This window comes from Alexandromys fortis, unplaced genomic scaffold, assembly GCF_014885135.2.
Source record: "Alexandromys fortis isolate MF-2015 unplaced genomic scaffold, M_Fortis_MF-2015_v1.1 scaffold_152, whole genome shotgun sequence".
Taxonomy (NCBI): Eukaryota; Metazoa; Chordata; class Mammalia; order Rodentia; family Cricetidae; genus Alexandromys; species Alexandromys fortis.
Genome location: NW_026068045.1, coordinates 1,299,885 through 1,317,192, shown reverse-complemented (window position 1 = coordinate 1,317,192; position 17,308 = coordinate 1,299,885). Strand labels below are relative to the sequence as shown.

Below are 17,308 nucleotides of genomic sequence, written 5' to 3'. Positions count from 1 at the left end.
AAAAAAAAAAAAAAAAAAAAAAAAAAAAAAAAAAAAAAGTCTCATGTAACCCTGTGGAGTTGAGGAAGACCTTGAACTTCTGATCCTCCTGCCTCTACCTAGAATCACTAGTGTGTGCTACTATGCCTTTATGTGGTACTAAAGACTGAACTAGGCAAGCCTCAGCCTGGAGGACAATATCTTTATTAACCCTTTCTTGATTGGGACATACCATCTTTGCCACTGCTGAGGAAGAATGAGGAGAAATCCACAGTGACCTTGTGAGACAGGCAGGCCAACACAGATGGCAAGTATTTTGCAATATGGAAATCTGAGGCTTGAGGACATTCTGTGCTTGGCCTGACTCGACTCCTGGCCTCTCACAGCAGCCTTAGCAGGACAGCGGGCCATCTTAAGCACTGTAAGGCAGTAGTAGCCCCTGAGCAAAGGCCCCTCACTCATTTTGCTGCTTCAGCATGACATGGACCAGGTGCAGAGCAGTGCACTGGGGCCTCCACGGCTGCTGCATCTGCAGACAGTCTGGCTGTCTGTGAACTGAGAGACACTGGTGCATTGTGAAGGTGGGCTCCATCTGTTTAACTGTGCCAAGGGAAGTCAGCGAAAAGACTGTCTGGAGTGGGAAGGCTGGACCTGAGCCTAGGGGCATGTGTCACCTCTCTCTATTGCTGGGGCTGCCTGGGAAGCCTGGCATCACTCCTCACAGCCCACCCTCAGATAATCACTCTCTTTGCCAGGGCTTCCTCCCTACTCGCCGCACCAAAGAAATCAAAGCCCAAGCTGAGGTATCAGAAACGTGTTCTTTTTTCTTTTAATAGTAAACCTCTTTACAACAAATATAGTGAAAGAGTTTTCAAACCAAACTCGTAAGAATCTCAAGGACTTTGTCTTTTCTTAATGTGCAGAATACTAGAAAGCATCACCGTACAGCACGGAAAGAAATAATGAAACAAATCAACAGCCACACACTTGGGCTCACCTGCCCAAGACCCAGGAGCCAGGAGTGTGGGTGATTGTCAAGTTTGGGGATGGGTCGCCTCTTGGCTGGCCCCACCCCTCCCTACTTCCCTCTCTCTGGGACTTGAATGGGGTAGAGAATTCAGATTCTTCTTGGGAATCTTAGCTCTCTTGCCCCATTAAATCTCATCCCTCTGCATAAGCAGGAGGCAGAAGGGGACAGAACCAGGAACTCCCAGCCTCCAGGAAAGCCTACATTCCCCCACAGGGGGTTCCAGAGAGTCAGTTAAAAATATAGAGATAGAGAGACTTTTAGACACTTTCACATCGTTTCCGTCTCTCCGAATAAATAACCAGCAAGAGAAGGGGCATCTTTCTTCCTTCCTGTCCGAGGGGAGGGACGTTGAGTGCACTGCTGGGGTGGAGGGAATGTGTTCCACTGAGGCATGTGGGGGTGGCCCTTGGTCCCACTGTCCCTGAAAGCCGAGGGAGATCTGGGTGGGAAGGGCACTGGATGGCGCCAGAGGCTACTTTGGCAAATACCCAGTTTTGCAGAGGAAGTGAATAGGAGGCAAATTTGGCTTGTGAGAGGAAGAAAATAAGTCCCCATTTGAGGTCTGGGTTCCCAGGGATCAATTTACCTGGCCAGCCAGAAGCCCCTACATAGCCCCAGGAGAATCCTGGAGATACTGAACTGCAGAAATGTCACATATTCACTCACAGACTGTCCCTACTGTCAGGGACAGGGATGAACACACACACACACACACACACACCACACACCTATACATGGCAATCAGAAGCCAGGTTTGCATTCGGGAAGCAGACTGCACACTGATGAGCAGCACACTGTGAACGTCAGGGGCCTCACCCCAGCTCTGTGTGATGGTGGCCACGCTCAGCCTGAGAAGAGGCCAGTGATTCCATGTTTATTGAGCACCTATCATTCGCCCATTCAGCATCTGCTGAGGGCCTACAATGTGCCAGCCACTTTTAAGGGGAGTGTATGTGCACAGGACTACACCCTGGCTCCCGTCAAGGCCTTAGGCAAGTCTTAAAAACTCCCTCTAGGAACTGTGAGGAGGGGTGAGAAGGCAGGACACATGTTTGACCGCCTTACCTGGTCAGCTACCGGGGTAAAACCCTGGGTAAAAGAGGGTTGCCTGCCTGGGAAGGCAGAGCTCCCAGGAGGAGGAGGAACTTGAGTTTGTCCACAAACAAGTCAGAACTCCAGGGTCAGAACTGGTCTGGCTAGGACTAGCAGACAGCCATAAGGAGGCAGAGCTCCCAGAGTGAGGCCCTGGTGGAGGTAGGCTGTGGGGAGAGGTGGGATGGTCAACTAGCAACTCCCTATAACTTTAGTACAAATGTTTCAGGACTGAGAGCAGCCCAGGGAAGAGGGCAGTGAGAAGCACAGAGCTGGAAGCCACCTATCCTTGTGTAAATACACCCAGCCACACAGACACAGAGGCCCCTGGAGCCTGAGTCACTTAAGATTTACGAATACACCCACTGGACTCAGAGGCACTCAAAGGTACATCCGCACAGCTGCACACAATCTCATAAATACAGGGTGCACCCAGAAACGCCCCCACGAGCATGCTCACACCCCTCTGCTTCTGGCTTCTTCCCTGCAGCAAGTGTCAAAATACTCCAAAAGGCTGGGTCACAGGTGGGCAAAGACCATCTTCCTACAGCACTGAGCATTGTCTTACTCTACCCATGGGAGTGTGTGCTGTCTCCCTTCCCCTCCCCTGGGTGCTTGCCTGCAGCCCCACTGAGGAGGCGACAAAGCACAAGCCTGGGAGAGCAAGGCAAGAACAGCAGAAGAATCCCATCTGTACAGTACGGGCCATTTGAGTCATTATTATTACAATATACTTTGACAAAAATAGAATCTCATTTCATATCAATACAACAACAACAACAACAAACACAACAGTTTCCTGGACTGTTAACCACTAACATTTTGGAAGGTTGCTATTTACAATTACAGTAGCAAGAGGGCAGGTTTGGGGCGTGGCCTGGAGGTGGAGGGACAGGAGGTAGCGAGATGGGCAAAAAAGCTGGGAGGTGGGTCGGGGCAGGAGTTAGGAGGACTGGGGAGGGGCCTCAGGGGCCGCATCAATAGGGCCCTCTAGCTCCATGGACCATGCTGTGCGCCCAGCGTGCACTCTTCTGGGTGTGGTGCACATAGCAGAGGTACCCTCCCCATGCCTGCCCCTGACAGGCCTCCTGCCCTTAATGCCCCAAGGAACCAAAGGATGACCCTGGTCCAACCTGGAGCTACTCCACTGAAGGTCCTCTCCCCAACTCTTCCAGTACATGGCCAACTTTCTAGGGCTGGGGTAGGCTGAAGGATGGGGAGCTATTGCACTGTACATCTTAAAGGAAAAGCCAGGGGTAGGGTCCCGACTTGCCACACCCAGTCCTTCTGCCCTCATCAGCCCTCTTTCTACAGCTGTCTCTCCAATGTTACTTCCAAAGAGGCTCCTACCTCAAGTCCCTGCCCTGGCCTCAGATTCCCAGGCAGCCTTCCTAGAACCCAGATCTTGGGGTGCATCACACAGGACCAGTAAGTGTGGTGTGTACGCAGGAAGCTGGAGGGACCAAGATGGGTATTAGCCATGAACAGCCCGAAGCAAAGTCTGTCCCTTCCTGTCCCTGAGACGCAAACCCAACATCAAGCCAGCTCTGGGGTTTTTGTTGTTGGATAGTTTTTGGTTCTTTACGTCTATCTGGGAATGGGATGTGAGGGCTCCACATGCAGGGCTCGGCACCTGTCCTTCTCCAAGGCCTACCCCCCCTCCTGCAGCATATGTGTACAACGTGCAAAGTGTCCCCCCCTTTCCCGCAATAAAGAGAGTCCCCCCACCAGTGAAAATGGTGGGGCCAAGAAAGGGGCAAGAGCAACCCTCTCTCTAAAGCGAGAATTCGAATTTAAAAATATAATAATAATAATAATAATAATATAATTATACACAAATGTAACCATCAACAGGACATGGAGCAGAAGAAAGGAAGTGGGGGTCGAGCGGGAGGAGCCCAGGACAGGGAGGGGTAGGCGGTGAGATTGTCAACTCTTCATCAGGGAGGCTGAGAGGAGGGAGTGGGAGCCGTCACTTTAATGTCTGTGAAGAGAGGAGACGGAGAAGGTGGTATGAGGGGCAGCTTGGCCTACAGGATGCACCCAACCCTCTCCCAAGGGGCAAAACTTTAGGGCAAGGCCAGCTGGAGGTCACTGAGCAGGGCACAATACTGCATGGAAGGAGTCAAGGGCTGTGAGTACTGACCCAAAAGGAATGCTGGCCACAAGGCCTCAGGTGGGAAAGAAAGCAGGCTGAGTGCATGTGGGACAGTCCCTGGGTGATGCAGACACCGGCAGACAGAAGGGCAATATTACAGTACCCAAGTATCTAGCCGCATCCTCTTCACAGCTGAGCCATCAGCCTCAGGCTCTGGGGCTGGGCGCAGCAGGCCTAGCGTGGGCCCAAAGTCCCCCCGTCCATCATCCCGGTCCCCGGTCTCATAGGATCCTCCAGCTGGGCTGCTGAGACCTTCACCAGGATCAGGGCGGGAAGCTGGGAACACAGCTGGCGGAGGAGGTGCAGGGCTGCGCTCACGGCTTGGGGACACTGGTTCTGACTTGATGCTGATGTGCGGGTGGGTGGTGACCGTGAGAGCAGCACCCACATGGGGCAAGGGGCTGCCTGGGCTGGAGTTCAGGGACCAGAAACACAAGAGGCAGTAACAAAAAAAGCGGGAAGTTACCAGACAAAGGGTAAGACCAAACAATGAGAGTGGGGAGTTGGGAGAAGAGGGAGACATGACACGTGGCAAAGGGGAAGAAGAGAAATGACTGTTAGCTCCGTTCTGTCTCCATCATTGTCTAAAGCCCGCACCCTCAGCCCTGCTGGATAGGAGGAAGAGCTCACTTACTGCACAGAGACTTCTGTCCCTCACCCCCACCATTCCCACAGTAAACCTCCCACAGACTCACATGAGGTTGCTGAGCGATACGGGGACCAAGTGGGGCTGTTGCTGAGGTGGCTGCTGTGGCTGCTGTGGCTGCGGCTGTGGTTGTGACTGTGGCGGCTGTGGTTGCTGTGGTTGCTGAGGCTGCTGGGGCTGTTGCCAGGCAGTGACATTGCCTAGTGCCAGTCCGGCAGGTGAGCTGAAAGCTGGTAAGGAGGACAGCTCTGCACTGGACAGCTGGTAATCTGCAGTAAGAGAAAGTGAGGGCAGCCTGAGTGGGGAGAGCAGGCGGCGTCTAACCACAGATGTGAAAGAATGAGACACTCATGAAGATGGCACTAAAGAGTCTAACACGGCACTGTTTTCTTCAGCAGGATGGAAGGATAGCGGCTTTAAAACAGCATCAGCTTTAAAGTCAGTTCAGTGTTGCTGTTATAAGGGCAGTTACAGAAATGAGGAGGGTGATGGAGAAGGCCCATTATTGGGCTGACTGCAGTCTCTTCGCTTGCCCAGCATCAGCAGGTGGCAGAGAGGCAGCCGGGAGCTCGGGGAGCCCAGGGCCGTGGCCATGCCACCGTCTGCCCTGGACCCACGTCTGCCCTCCTTCAACAGGGCTCAAGCTGCTACTCACATAAAAACAGAAGAAATGGGTCTGTCATTCAGTCCTCATGTCCCTAAAGCAAAAGGGGCTTCAGGGCCTAAGATGGGGGATACTGCATTATGGGGGTACTTGCTTTGTACTAGCACTGACATCTGCCCGTTATGTGACCAGTTAGGCAGCTCTAGTGTGCCTCATGCTGTGTCCTGGTTGAGATATTCAGAAATGCCTTCCACAAGAGCCACGGAGACGTGCACAGTGGGAGGACATGCTAGATGCATGGTTCAGTCACCCTACCTATGTTCCACAGTGAGTCCAAGCTCACTTGCTCTAGCCCTGTTTGTACAGGAAGATGGTTTGACCTCTGCAACATTCACAGCTGGAGCTATGATGAGAGACTCTTGGCAACCTCCACTCACTGTGAGATCCTGGTCAAATCCTGTCTAGAGCAGGGACAGAAAGCAACCCTTCCTGCAGCACGGCCACCAAGGGTGCGCAAGTATGCAGAAGGCATGTAGGACAGCAACAGCATCGGACTCGTACTGAACACTCCAAGATGGAGTAAGCACCACTGCTCACATGAGACAGATGCTGCAGCACCAGTGAGAGCCCCGAGTGCTTTTCCTATTGTTTTCCACAATGAAGGTCTCACACATGCTAGGAAGTACTCACCTCGCTGCTCTGCACCCAGGCCTCGCCACCTTTTATTTTATTTTATTTTTTTGAGACAGGATCTCGCTATGTAGCTCTGGGTGATCTGGAACTCAATATGTAGGCCAGGTTGGCTTTGAACTCACAGAGATCCACCTGCCTCTGCCTCCTGAGAGCTGGGATTAAGGTATGCACCACCATGGGCACCCTTTTCTAGTACCTTTAAACCTCACTTTAGCCTGGTCAATGCCAGTTACTAGCTTTCTTTTTTTTCTTTCACATTTTTGTTTTAAGTTTTTTCCCCCCTAGAATTAAAAAAATAACTTATTTTTAAGTGCATTGGTGTTTTGCCTGCGTGCATATCTATGTGACAATGTCACAGCCCTTGGAACTGGAGTTAACAGTTGTGAGCTGCCATGTAGGTGAATGAACCTGGGTCCTCTGAAGAGCAGCCAGTGCTTTTAACTGTTGAGCCATCTCTCCAGACACCTAGTTACTGGTTTGAGTTGTTTTGTTTTTCCAGACAGAGTTTTCCCTGTCTGTCCTTGAACTTGCACTGTAGACCAGGCTGGCCTCGAGCTCACTGAGTGCTGGGATGAAAGGTGTGCACCACCTCCACCAGCTGGTTACTGGTTTTTAAAGGGCAGTGTAAGAGAACTGGTGGTGGTGCACACCTTGATCCCAGCACTTGGGTGGTAGAGGCTGGTGGAGCTCTGTGAGTTCAAGGTCAGCATGGTCTACTAATGAGTTGTTCCAGAACAGCCAGGGCTACACAGAAAAACCCTGTCTCGTCTCAAAAAAACAAAATACATACGTACCAAAAAAACCAAACAAACAAAACAAAGACAAAGTGATATGAGCCAAAAGTGGGCCTTAGGACTAACTATATCTATCGAACACTATATCTATCTAACTATATCTATCTAACTATATCTGTCTAACACTATATCTAACTATATCTATCTAACACTATATCTAACTATATCTATCTAACACTATATCTAACTATATCTATCTAACACTATATCTAACTATATCTAACACTATATCTAACTATATCTATCTAACACTTTATCTAACTATATCTATCTAACACTTTATCTCTCTAACTATATCCATCTAACACTATATCTATCTAACACTATATATATATATATACATATATATCTAACTATATCTATCTAACTTTATCTATCTAACACTTATTTTATAAACAAGGAAGCTAGGCCCAGAACAGGGCAGGGCCTTGTCCAAGAACCGCAGGAAGAGATCAGAACAATCCAATCCTTCTTAGTCCTACCCCCCATCCCACCACACTAGACTGGTCTACAGGGAAGTTTATTTCCTAAGGGCCAACAGGTCAACCTCCAGGCCACCTGGTTTCTCCTCAAGCTGCTCTTGTGGTCACCACAGACAGACCTCTAAAGCTTGGGTCCACAAGGGCTAGGCCCATCTCCTATGCAGGATAACTGGAGTAGGCCACCCCAGCACTTGCTGGAGTTTGGTCTACACCATATGGGGTACCCACAACTATCTGGTGCTGATGGAAGTCTGCTTAGCTGCTCCTGAGACAACAGGAACTGAAGCCATACTACAATGATACACAGGAGTTCACGGTCGGCTCTACTGAGAGCCTGTTTCAGGTTCACCACATAAACTAACTTCCTTCCTGCTTCACAAGAGTAAGTGGGAAAAGCACAGAGAACCACCATGGGTTCTCTAACAAAGCTTCCAAGGAGATCAGAACTGTTTTTAGCCCATTCTCCCACTGGATTCAGGAGAAAGACTTCTCCTTAGCCTTGGGCAGGGAGGGTGGGGGTAGGAAAGCTAGCAGAGCCTCAGCATCCTCTCATCTACCAATACTCCCTGACAGGAGATAGGCCCACAGGCTGTCATTTCTGAAGCAGCCTTTTCCCAGCGTCAGGGAAAAGGATGCATGTGAAGCCCCCAAAAAAGAGTGACAGAGACATCTGGGCAGGAAATCTGCCCTACGGAACAGGCTGCGCCTGCACTCAGGATTTCTCCTGCTGCTGGGAAGGAGGACAAAAGGGATCACGGATACCGGCAGTGGAGGCTATACCTTCACAAGCTTCTGCGCTGAGGCCTTAGGGAAGTGGCAGAGTTTGGGGCCGTCTGGTTTAATTTATTCTCACTGCAAAAACAGTCTGAGCACAGGTCACTCAACTATGAGGGCCAGTGGTTGAGGGGGGAATGGAAAAGAGCCTCCCGACACACAAAAGCTCTGAACTAGGTGACAAAGCATTTCCCACTAGCAAGTCCTTCCTGACAGACGCAACAGAGTGAAACGCAGGCAAGGATGGCTGGGAGCAAAACACTGCTCCGGAGGAAGGTGTGCTGGCTGACAAAACCAGAACAACCCTGTGTCCTACCACAGTGCTTCTGCCCAGAGGCCTTTCCCACGTCCCGGGGGAACTGTTCACCTTTAGACCCATCCAGCCTCCACCAGCCTCAGCCTGCTTCCTGCTCACTGCTCACAGAACCAGCCCCTCAAGAGCTAGCAAATCCACTCTATACCCCCAGCCTCTTCTCTCACTCGTTCTCCCCTCTGGGAGGCCTTGCTGCACTGACCATGTCCCCTCTCTAGGCTCGAACCTCAAGTCTATTATTCTGGTGGCCACCTCTGCTTAGGCCAACTCTCTGTCCTGCCCTCACACTGGACAGGGTTACTCTTCCATAAGGACCTAGGTTAAAAATAAAAGATACTCAGTTGAAAGTAAATTTCAGATAAACAAAACATTAAAAAAATATAAAAACAAAAGAAAAAAATATAAAACTAGGGTGGGTGCTCGAGAGGCAGAGGCAGAAGGATCTCTGTGAGTTCAAGGCCAGCCTGGTCTACAGAGTGAGTTTCAGGACAGTCAAGGGTACACAGAGAAATCCTGTCTTGAAAAACAAAACAATACAAAACAACAAAAAGTATGTCTCTGGAATATGCTTTAGCACAAAGAAGGCCCTGGGATATATTTAAGACTAAGAAAGTACTTACTTTATCTGGAGTTCAAATTTACCTGACTGTTATTTCTGTTTATATACTTAAAAAAAGATTGTGTGTGTGTGTGTGTGCCACATGTGCACAGGTGCCTAGAGAAGCAAAAAGAGGATCTTGGATTCCCTGGAGCTGAAGTTACAGGTAGCAGTGAGTACCAAATGTAGGTGCTAGGAATTGAACCTTGGCTTTCTGGAAGAGCAGCAAGTGTTCCTAATTGTTGAGTACTTTCTTTAGTTCTTGTTTTATTTTATGAGACGAGGTCTCATGTAGCTCAAGCTGAACTTTAACTCCCTATGTAGCTGAGGTAACATTGCCCGAGTGCTCAGACTACAGGCAAGTGCTACCACATCTGGCTTATAGTGTGCTAGAAACGGAACCCAAGGTTTCATGCCTGCAAGGTAAAGACCTTATCGACTGAGCTACACCCCCAACCTGGCATTTTGTTTTTATTTGTTTGATCTACTAACCACAACACTAATTAATGGAGGCCCCTCCCGCATTCTAATTCTCCTTCTCTGGTCACTCATCTGCTCTAAGTACAAACGGACAACTTACCAAGTTATAGGAACGCTCACCTGTGTTGTAGGCAGTGGGCATGGAGGAGAAAGGGAGGCCCTGGCTGAGTAAACTTGGTGTTGCCACGGAAACCACTGGGGTGGTAAGCGAGTGGGTAGACTGGGAGACCCCAAGGCGCTGGGCATTGTTCTGTAGGAGAAAACTGTTTGTCAAGAGATGGCAGATGGGAGGCTTGCCTCAAGGAGGTCCACCACACCACATCTGAGCCAGGTCCCCGAGTTCGAGGGAAGGTACCATAGCACGAAGGCCCACAGACACACACAAGTTGGTGTGTTTGGAGAGCCGCAGACTCAGAGTAAAACATGCACACGGATTCACTTGTATCTGCATCCATGCAGAAAGGAAGGCATGGCTACCGCACAGAGCTCAATACGAACACTGCCTGCTCCTGGGTGGAGGGGAAGAGATGTGGTCTCCTCTGGGCTAGGACCACTGAGGTCTCCTCTACACCCGTTACAGTAGCAGATGCCCCAGAAGTGTATTCTGGCATCTGTGAATGGAATGCGCTATCTGGGGTGGCATGTGATTGCATGTATGCACACACGTGTGTAGAGCTGTCAGCTCCATCTGCTGCTGAGTCACTTGTTTATTCCAGCTCCACGCTGGGGCCGAAACTGCCGCTGTGTTGGCCGCCAAAGCCTGCTTGCCTTTTCCAGCCTTTCTGGCCTCCTGTCAGCAAGTTGGGGAGGGAGCACCCTCCTCTTTCCTGGCTGATGGTGCATACGTAAGCACAGGGAGGGGCTGTGTATGTCTCTAAGTGCCTGGGAGATGGGCTCAGGGTAGGAGCTAGCAAACAGGCAGGCAGGGAAGTCCTTGCTAACAACAACTCTAGTCCTGCTTCAGGCCTCAGCTTTCCCCCGAAAACGGCCTTTCTTAGATTTTCTTGTAAGGATTAGGTCTGTCTTGGGTTCCAATGTTACATGGGCCTATGTGGAATCAGATAGCCAGAGGGATCCAAGGCTCAATCCAGACATCTCAAAGGCCTGGGGATTGCCTCATGCTCTTTTCCAGATGCACACACATACGTGTGTCTAAATAAATGCAGTAACACATAGACACCCATGCACACACACATACACATGCACACCATGTCCAGCCCTTCCCGCCGCCCCATTCACCTCAGTGTCCCAATCAGCTCTAAGCACAGCTCCTGAGGCCACACGTGGACACACAGGGAGAAGACGGCCACACAGACTCATCATGCTGCAAACTGCTAACACTGGGCAAAGCTGGAGCCCAAAGGCACTGCTATGTCTCAGCCGCACTTACCAGATCTAAATGGTCCTCAGTCTGGGAGCAGAAATAAAACCAAGAGGATGTTCAGGCTATGGCTTCTGCCCTTCCCACACAGCCACCCCATCCACCTGTCTGTCTGAGAGCAGAGTGTTCTTTCTGGCAATCTGATATCCAGAAAATGCTGTATCCTGGCCTCTACCAGTCAGACATTGTGAACTAGTCCTTACTGTCATCCTGCAGTGTGAATTCCTTCATCATCCTCTCCCCACAGAACCTCTGCTCCCATCTCCTGCTCATTTCTCTACCCTCTGGCCAGCACCACCGTATTCCAAAGGCCCCCAGGGAAGAAAAAGTTCACAAAATACTATACTCTCTCCCTCTCTCAATCTCTCTCTAAGTCCCACATGTCTAACCTTCATTTCTCTTGCTAGAGGTCACTCTTTTCTTCCCACCTCCCAGTCCCTGCCATGGCCCAGAAACCCACTCACCAAATGATGCATTAACCCTTTGCCTCCCTGGGAAGTGATGACCCGCAGATCAGGCTTGCGGCTGGGGGCTCCAAGCTGGGTGTTGTGGGTGGGTGGGGGCGGAGACTTGGCAGGGATGACTTTGTTTAGGCTGTTGCCATTGGCCACAGGGAGGAGGCCAGGGGAAGCTCGGGCGCTGACGTAGCCATTCCCTGGAGAAGTGAGAAGAGGACAGGAAAGGCTGGCTTGTCTGCTGTCCCTGTCAACTGCCCCATCTCTGTCACTTGGAGGCTCTCAGAGGCACGCCAGGGTTCGACATGTGCACTGAACTGCCTAAAGTCAGCTTCTAAGTCAAAGTGATAGGGCCAAAGGTATAACTAAAAAGCAACCACTGTCACTGCCAGCCCTGGGCACATAAGAGCACTCGGATCCCTCCATCCACTTCACACAGGACAAACAACGACCAGAGTGGAAATAGGTGGTAGGCTATGATCTGTTCTTCACCTAGCAGCCTGATTAGAGCTAGCCAACCATTTAGATTGTTTCCTTGTCGGGAGCTAGAACTCTGTGCTTTTCATCACCACAAGGCAGGCCACTGGCTGCTGGTAATGGTGTTGCCAGCACTAGGGGCTGATGATAGAGTCACTACCATAACTAGACTGGGGATAAAAGCATCACGACTATCGTTTATATTTGCTCTGTACTCTCCAGGTACAGGCCTTCCACACACAGAATCATACGTGTTCATCAGTCCTGGGAGGTGCGTGGGATGGGCATTATCAGTTCTGGGCAGAGGAGGAAGCATGGCACTAGGTATGATGACTTGCCCAGGGCATCTCACTGAGTTCCCAATGCTGGGCTCAGGGCCCATGAGCAAGGAAAGGAGGGTTTACCTCTAGTACCTCATCTTTGACTCCAGTGCACAACTATGCTGAGGCACCCTCATAGCCGTCCATTTTACACAGGAGAGGGGTGGCACTTTGGCTAAGACTGAGCTGGAGGAGTCTAAGGGTCAGGAATGTAGGCGGTGACTATAGTATGAAACCACACCTTGCTCTGTCCCGATAGTACACGGTTACAACCCTCAAAGTGTGTTACTGTCTCTGTCCCAACTCCAAGATCACTCTGGGTACGGTAAGAATGACAGGGTGACGTCAATGGTGACATTAGAAGGTCACCGGCCAGACATCAGCACAGATCAAGAGTGGCTGGAAGTGGCTGGGCACAAGGGCTGCAGTAGCCTTTCTGTGACTCTGGTATATATGCCCACAGGTACATATCTGTACGGTGACTCCATGGGAACACAGAGCCCGTGTGCATGGGTGGGACATGTATGCCTACCATTTATCTAGGCAAGTCCTGATCCCAACAAGATGCCCCATTTAATCTGAAAATGCTGGACCGTGGTCAGGCATGGTGATACACGCCTTTAACCCCAGTACTCAGAAGGCAGAGGCGGGAGAATCCCATGAATTTGAGGCCATCTGGGTCTATATAGCAAGTTCCAGGACAGCCAGGACTCCATAGTGAGACCGGTCTAAAAGAAAAAAAAAGGGTGTGTGTGTGTGCTGACCCTTCCACTTCAACAGCACTGTGAATGTGAACCCATCCTCAGCTTGCCTGACATTCTTCAGACCCACACCTCTGCGGACTAAGTCACTGCTGTAAACACCAAAATAATGCAGGGGCCTAAAAATCTTCTGGTGCATCCTGCTCAGGCACGGCCATCTCCTCCCCTGCCACCCTGTGGAAGGCAGCTCCACTCACCCACGGGACTGGGGCAGGCACCATTAGCACTGTTGAGGTCTCCACCCAGCATGGCTCCTGCGAGGAAAGCAGGGGTACCATGAGCTTTATCTCAGGACTGGACAAGAAGAGGGGACCCTGGGGAGTCCGGGCTTTTCCCCTCAAGAGTCATAAACATGCAGGAATGCTGTGAAGGGAAACGGAAACCCAGAGGCCCTTCCGCACCTCCCTTCCACCTCAGCAATTCACCATCCAGACTACTTACCTGCACTAGCAGGTCGTTGAGGCAGGCCCGGAGAAACACTGTTTCTCTGTAGTGCTGGCTGCTGGGGGGACAGGAGCCGTGGGTCCGTAAGGGATGACGTCACCAGGGAAGGAGTGACCAGAGAGCCGCTGGGATTGCTGAACTGCATGGAGCTCTGATTGGACACGGGCACTGTGACAGGCATGGCAAAGTTGGGGGCCGGAACAGATGACTAGACAAAAAGACGGAGGGCAGCGTCACACCAGGTGAACCTCTGCCCTGGACCCATTTTGCCCAAGAGGGTAGGCACAGGGTTCTCTGGTTCGTGGACTGTATCTCCAAGGGTCAGCAGCCTGGGTTCCCTGCCTTCAACCCTTTGTAGCCCTGCCTGCCTCCCATCAGAAATAGCAGTATAGCTCTGGTCCAAGGCAGGAGAGCAAGGCTCTGCCCACTGCAGACAGGACTGGATACCCCCAGTGGGTTAGTCCTCAGCCAGGCAGGACACACTGGGAGCAAGTTAGTGCCCTGGGTACAGTCCCAAACTCACACACTGCTTGAGACCATGGCTTCACTACGCGGCCACCCACCATACGGCCTGCTTCAGGAGCAGCTCATGCCCACCTCCCTGCCTTTGCTTAGCAGTTCAGCTTCCTTTAAACAAAGCTGAGTGCCTTAGGCAGGGATGCCAAAACAGCACAAGGGGGCCTCTGCCCAAAACAACAGGACAAAAATCCCTCTCAAGACTCATGATATCTGCAGACTTTCTGCTGGTGAAGGGACACTGACTTATCTCTCTAGCTTAGGCAAGAACTTTACAAAAAGAGGGTTATCAAGACCAAGGTCAGGAGTTTCTCAGTGGTCAGTACCAGCTCAAGGATGGCTCAGCCTAGTACACCCATGAGAGGCAGCTGAGGGCCGGGCAAGGCTGGGTGAAGCCACACCATGCAGCACAGGAGGCTCTCCTCCATGCGACTACTCACGGCCAGTCTATAACTCTGCATCATCTTATCAAATTCCTCGTCTATCTTTTTATACTTCTCCTCCGTCTGGGGGGTCAGGGCAAACGCCTCGTCCACCTCAGGGCTCTCACATTCCCTGTGCTTCTTGTGCAGCGCCTGGGGGAAGGGCCGGAAGGGGACCAAAGAAAAGGTGAGGAGGGCTCACCCCATAGCGCCTGAAGAGCCCATCCAGTTCCTCACTGGCCCGCCGGTACTTGTCCTCCAGCAGGGGGCTCTGCTCCAGTGAGTCCTCCCCATCCGGCTCTGGGCTGTCACAGCCGTTGAAACCCTTCTTCCTCAGGGTCTGCAACCGCACCACTCAGTCAGCCAGCCAGCAATGGTCCTCCTGCCTCCTCCAAGCTCCTCCCAAGGATCCCAAGGTTCTTCTCCAACCTGTTCTCCCCTGGCTCCCAGAAGCTCCAGTCCCTCCCTCAGAGCCATCCTCCCCGCCTACAATGTTTCTTTGGGGCCCTGAGTGAAGTGGGACCTAACCTAGGCACGGGGCAGGTATGTTCCACAGCTCCATCTAGGAAGAAGGGGGCAGGGGACCCTGTCCATCCAAACCCCCAGGTTCTACTTAGGTGAGAGAACTGGATGGAAACAGGAAAGGATGATACAGGAAAGCACTTACTGCGTTTTTTGCTCTATACTACCCGAAACTACCCAGAGACCAAAGCCTTGCACATGGCCTTAAAGTGTACCTGCAGCAGACACAAGTACTTGTGGTTGCTCAAAACTTTAAAGATACCCGTTTTATATTTTTTTCAAATCATGTTTATTTATTTACATGTGTGCACGTGCACATGCCATAGCACATGAATGCACGTCAGAGGACAACCTGCAGGCATTGGTTTTCTTCCTTCCACCACAGGGATCCTGAGAATTAAACTCAGGCCATTAGGCCTGGCAATAAGTGCTTCTATCTGCTAGGCCATCTCAACAGCCCTTGCTTCATTTTAACTTTTATTTACTATTTTCTTTCCAAGACAGAGTTTCACTGTGTATCCCTGTCTGTCCTAGAACTAGCTCTTGTAGACCAGGCTGGCCTTGAACTCACAGAGATCCGCCTGCCTCTGCCTCCTGAGTGCTGGGATTAAAGGCGTGCTCCACCACTGCCCAGCTTATTTTATTTTTTCTAGTTTATTTCATGTGTATATGTGTTTTGCCTGCGTGTATGTTTACCAATGAGTGCCTGGTGTCTGCAGGGTTAGAAGAGGTTGGCTCCCCTGGAACTGGAGTTACAGGCAGTTGTGAGGTGCTATGTGGGTGCTGGGAACCAAACAGCGGTCCTCTGGAAGAGCAGCCAGTGCTCTTAATCTCTGTACTCCAAATTGGCACCCTAGAGCATGAGCTGGCTGTCTCATTCAATCACAGAACACCCTTGTAAGCCGGCACTGTTCAGGCTATGGAGGAGGCCACAGCTCAGAAGTCAAAGCACCTGCCTACGGCCATGCGGCCAGTGGAGAGCGGGGTGAGCCCAAAGCTCATGCCCTTCGACATTTCACATTATGACTCTGAAACAGAAGGCAAGAGCCACACAGACCCATAAAGTCATGGGACAGAAAGGAGATATGGGAACAAAGAGGGATACACAAAAAGGAATATCCCAGAGGATGAAGGAAGGAGGCGCTAAAGAGAGAGCAGAAGACAGCAGGATGCTCCTCAGACCCGGCAGGCCAGACTGCCCAAGTCGAGCTGAGGCCTGGTACTGGCTACAAGTCTCATGCCTTCGCTCCCTTGGGCCTGGGCTCAGGAGAAGAGGGAGGTTACACACAGGCGCACCTCTATGATGTCAGCATTGGTGCGGCTCTCGTGCGGCTCGTTGTACTCCGTGTACTTGAGCAGCACCTTGTCCATGTCGGTGCTGGCGTACTGGAACAGCTTGTTGGAGTGGTTGAAGATGATGAGCGCGATCTCGCAGTCACACAGCACGCTCAGCTCGTACGCCTTCTTCATCAGTCCAAACTTGCGCTTGGTGAACGTCACCTGCAGGAGAGTAGAGGGCGGCCAGGTCTGACAAGAGTCCCTGTGCCCAGAGATATCTGGACATAGTCCCTACCATAGAGTTCCACTCTCAGGGTGACTCAGCCACTCTCTATGGGAATCCTTTATCTAAAAAAGAAAATGGCATCCCTTGGCCAGACCACAGCCAAGACACACCAAAACCAGCCTCAGATGGGAAAGGATTTCGATGGCCAGGAGGCCTCATCTCTGTGCAGCAGGCTGAGAGGAGCAGCAGAGCTCCCAGGTGAGGAGAGGGATGATTCGGCAGTGGGGTTAGGGCCCCGGCCCATTGCAGAGCGGCAGAGGGAAGGAGGCACACGAAGGTGCCCCTCTCTCCACTCAGACCCACCTCTCTGTCACAGCCTCCAGGAGTCCCTAACTTCCAAGAAAGCCCTCTTGTAGAACTGGTCATGGGTGACAGAAGCTGGCTCCCTGCCCTTGCTCTCCTACCACATGGGGCTCTGAGATTTCCTCACCTGGCGGTTCCGCTCATCAGTGATTCGCTGGATCTGAATCTTTTTCCTCCCCATCTTCTCTGGGGGGTCCTTAGTGCCAGAGAGGAAAGGGCTGCTGGGTGGTGGTCAGGAGCCTCACACTGTGCTCATGAATGTCTGGGCCTATTTCATGGTCTGTAGAACACCTGTGAACAGGCTCCTAGGAGAGAGAGTCATAAGGACTGTTAATGAGCCCCCAGCTTTGTTGCTTGAGATGTGGGCCAGGCTCACTACACCCGTAAGAGGCTAGTGGCATCTCTGCCCCATCCCCAAATTGTGGCAATATTTTCTAGAGAGGAAATGTGCGCCCCCCCGCCCCCCAATACCAAGTGCAAGTTGGGCTCCCCCTGGACCA

The 17,308-nt window shown here is 51.4% G+C and overlaps 1 protein-coding gene across 9 annotated transcripts in view; it reads right to left on the bottom strand.

Moving 5' to 3' along the window:
* Positions 1 to 783: 783 nt before the first annotated feature.
* Positions 784 to 17,308, bottom strand: part of Mef2d (myocyte enhancer factor 2D) — a 28,664-nt gene continuing 12,139 nt past the window's right edge. For 3 of the 9 annotated variants that reach the window (XM_050166312.1, XM_050166314.1, XM_050166313.1), the window contains 11 exons: positions 16,936 to 17,113; positions 16,238 to 16,441; positions 14,622 to 14,759; positions 13,479 to 13,689; positions 13,235 to 13,291; positions 11,489 to 11,679; positions 11,034 to 11,054; positions 9,764 to 9,893; positions 4,955 to 5,174; positions 4,363 to 4,669; positions 784 to 4,085 (listed from right to left, as the gene is read on the bottom strand). In XM_050166312.1, the coding sequence (XP_050022269.1) occupies positions 4,074 to 4,085; positions 4,363 to 4,669; positions 4,955 to 5,174; positions 9,764 to 9,893; positions 11,034 to 11,054; positions 11,489 to 11,679; positions 13,235 to 13,291; positions 13,479 to 13,689; positions 14,622 to 14,759; positions 16,238 to 16,441; positions 16,936 to 16,989 (1,545 nt within the window). In that variant the 5' untranslated portion in view covers positions 16,990 to 17,113 and the 3' untranslated portion in view covers positions 784 to 4,073. Of the gene's footprint in view, positions 4,670 to 4,954; positions 5,175 to 9,763; positions 9,894 to 11,033; positions 11,055 to 11,488; positions 11,680 to 13,234; positions 13,292 to 13,478; positions 13,690 to 14,621; positions 14,760 to 16,237; positions 16,442 to 16,935; positions 17,114 to 17,308 lie in introns of all 9 variants that reach the window. The other 6 variants (XM_050166320.1, XM_050166315.1, XM_050166316.1 and 3 more) reach the window with 6 other exon arrangements.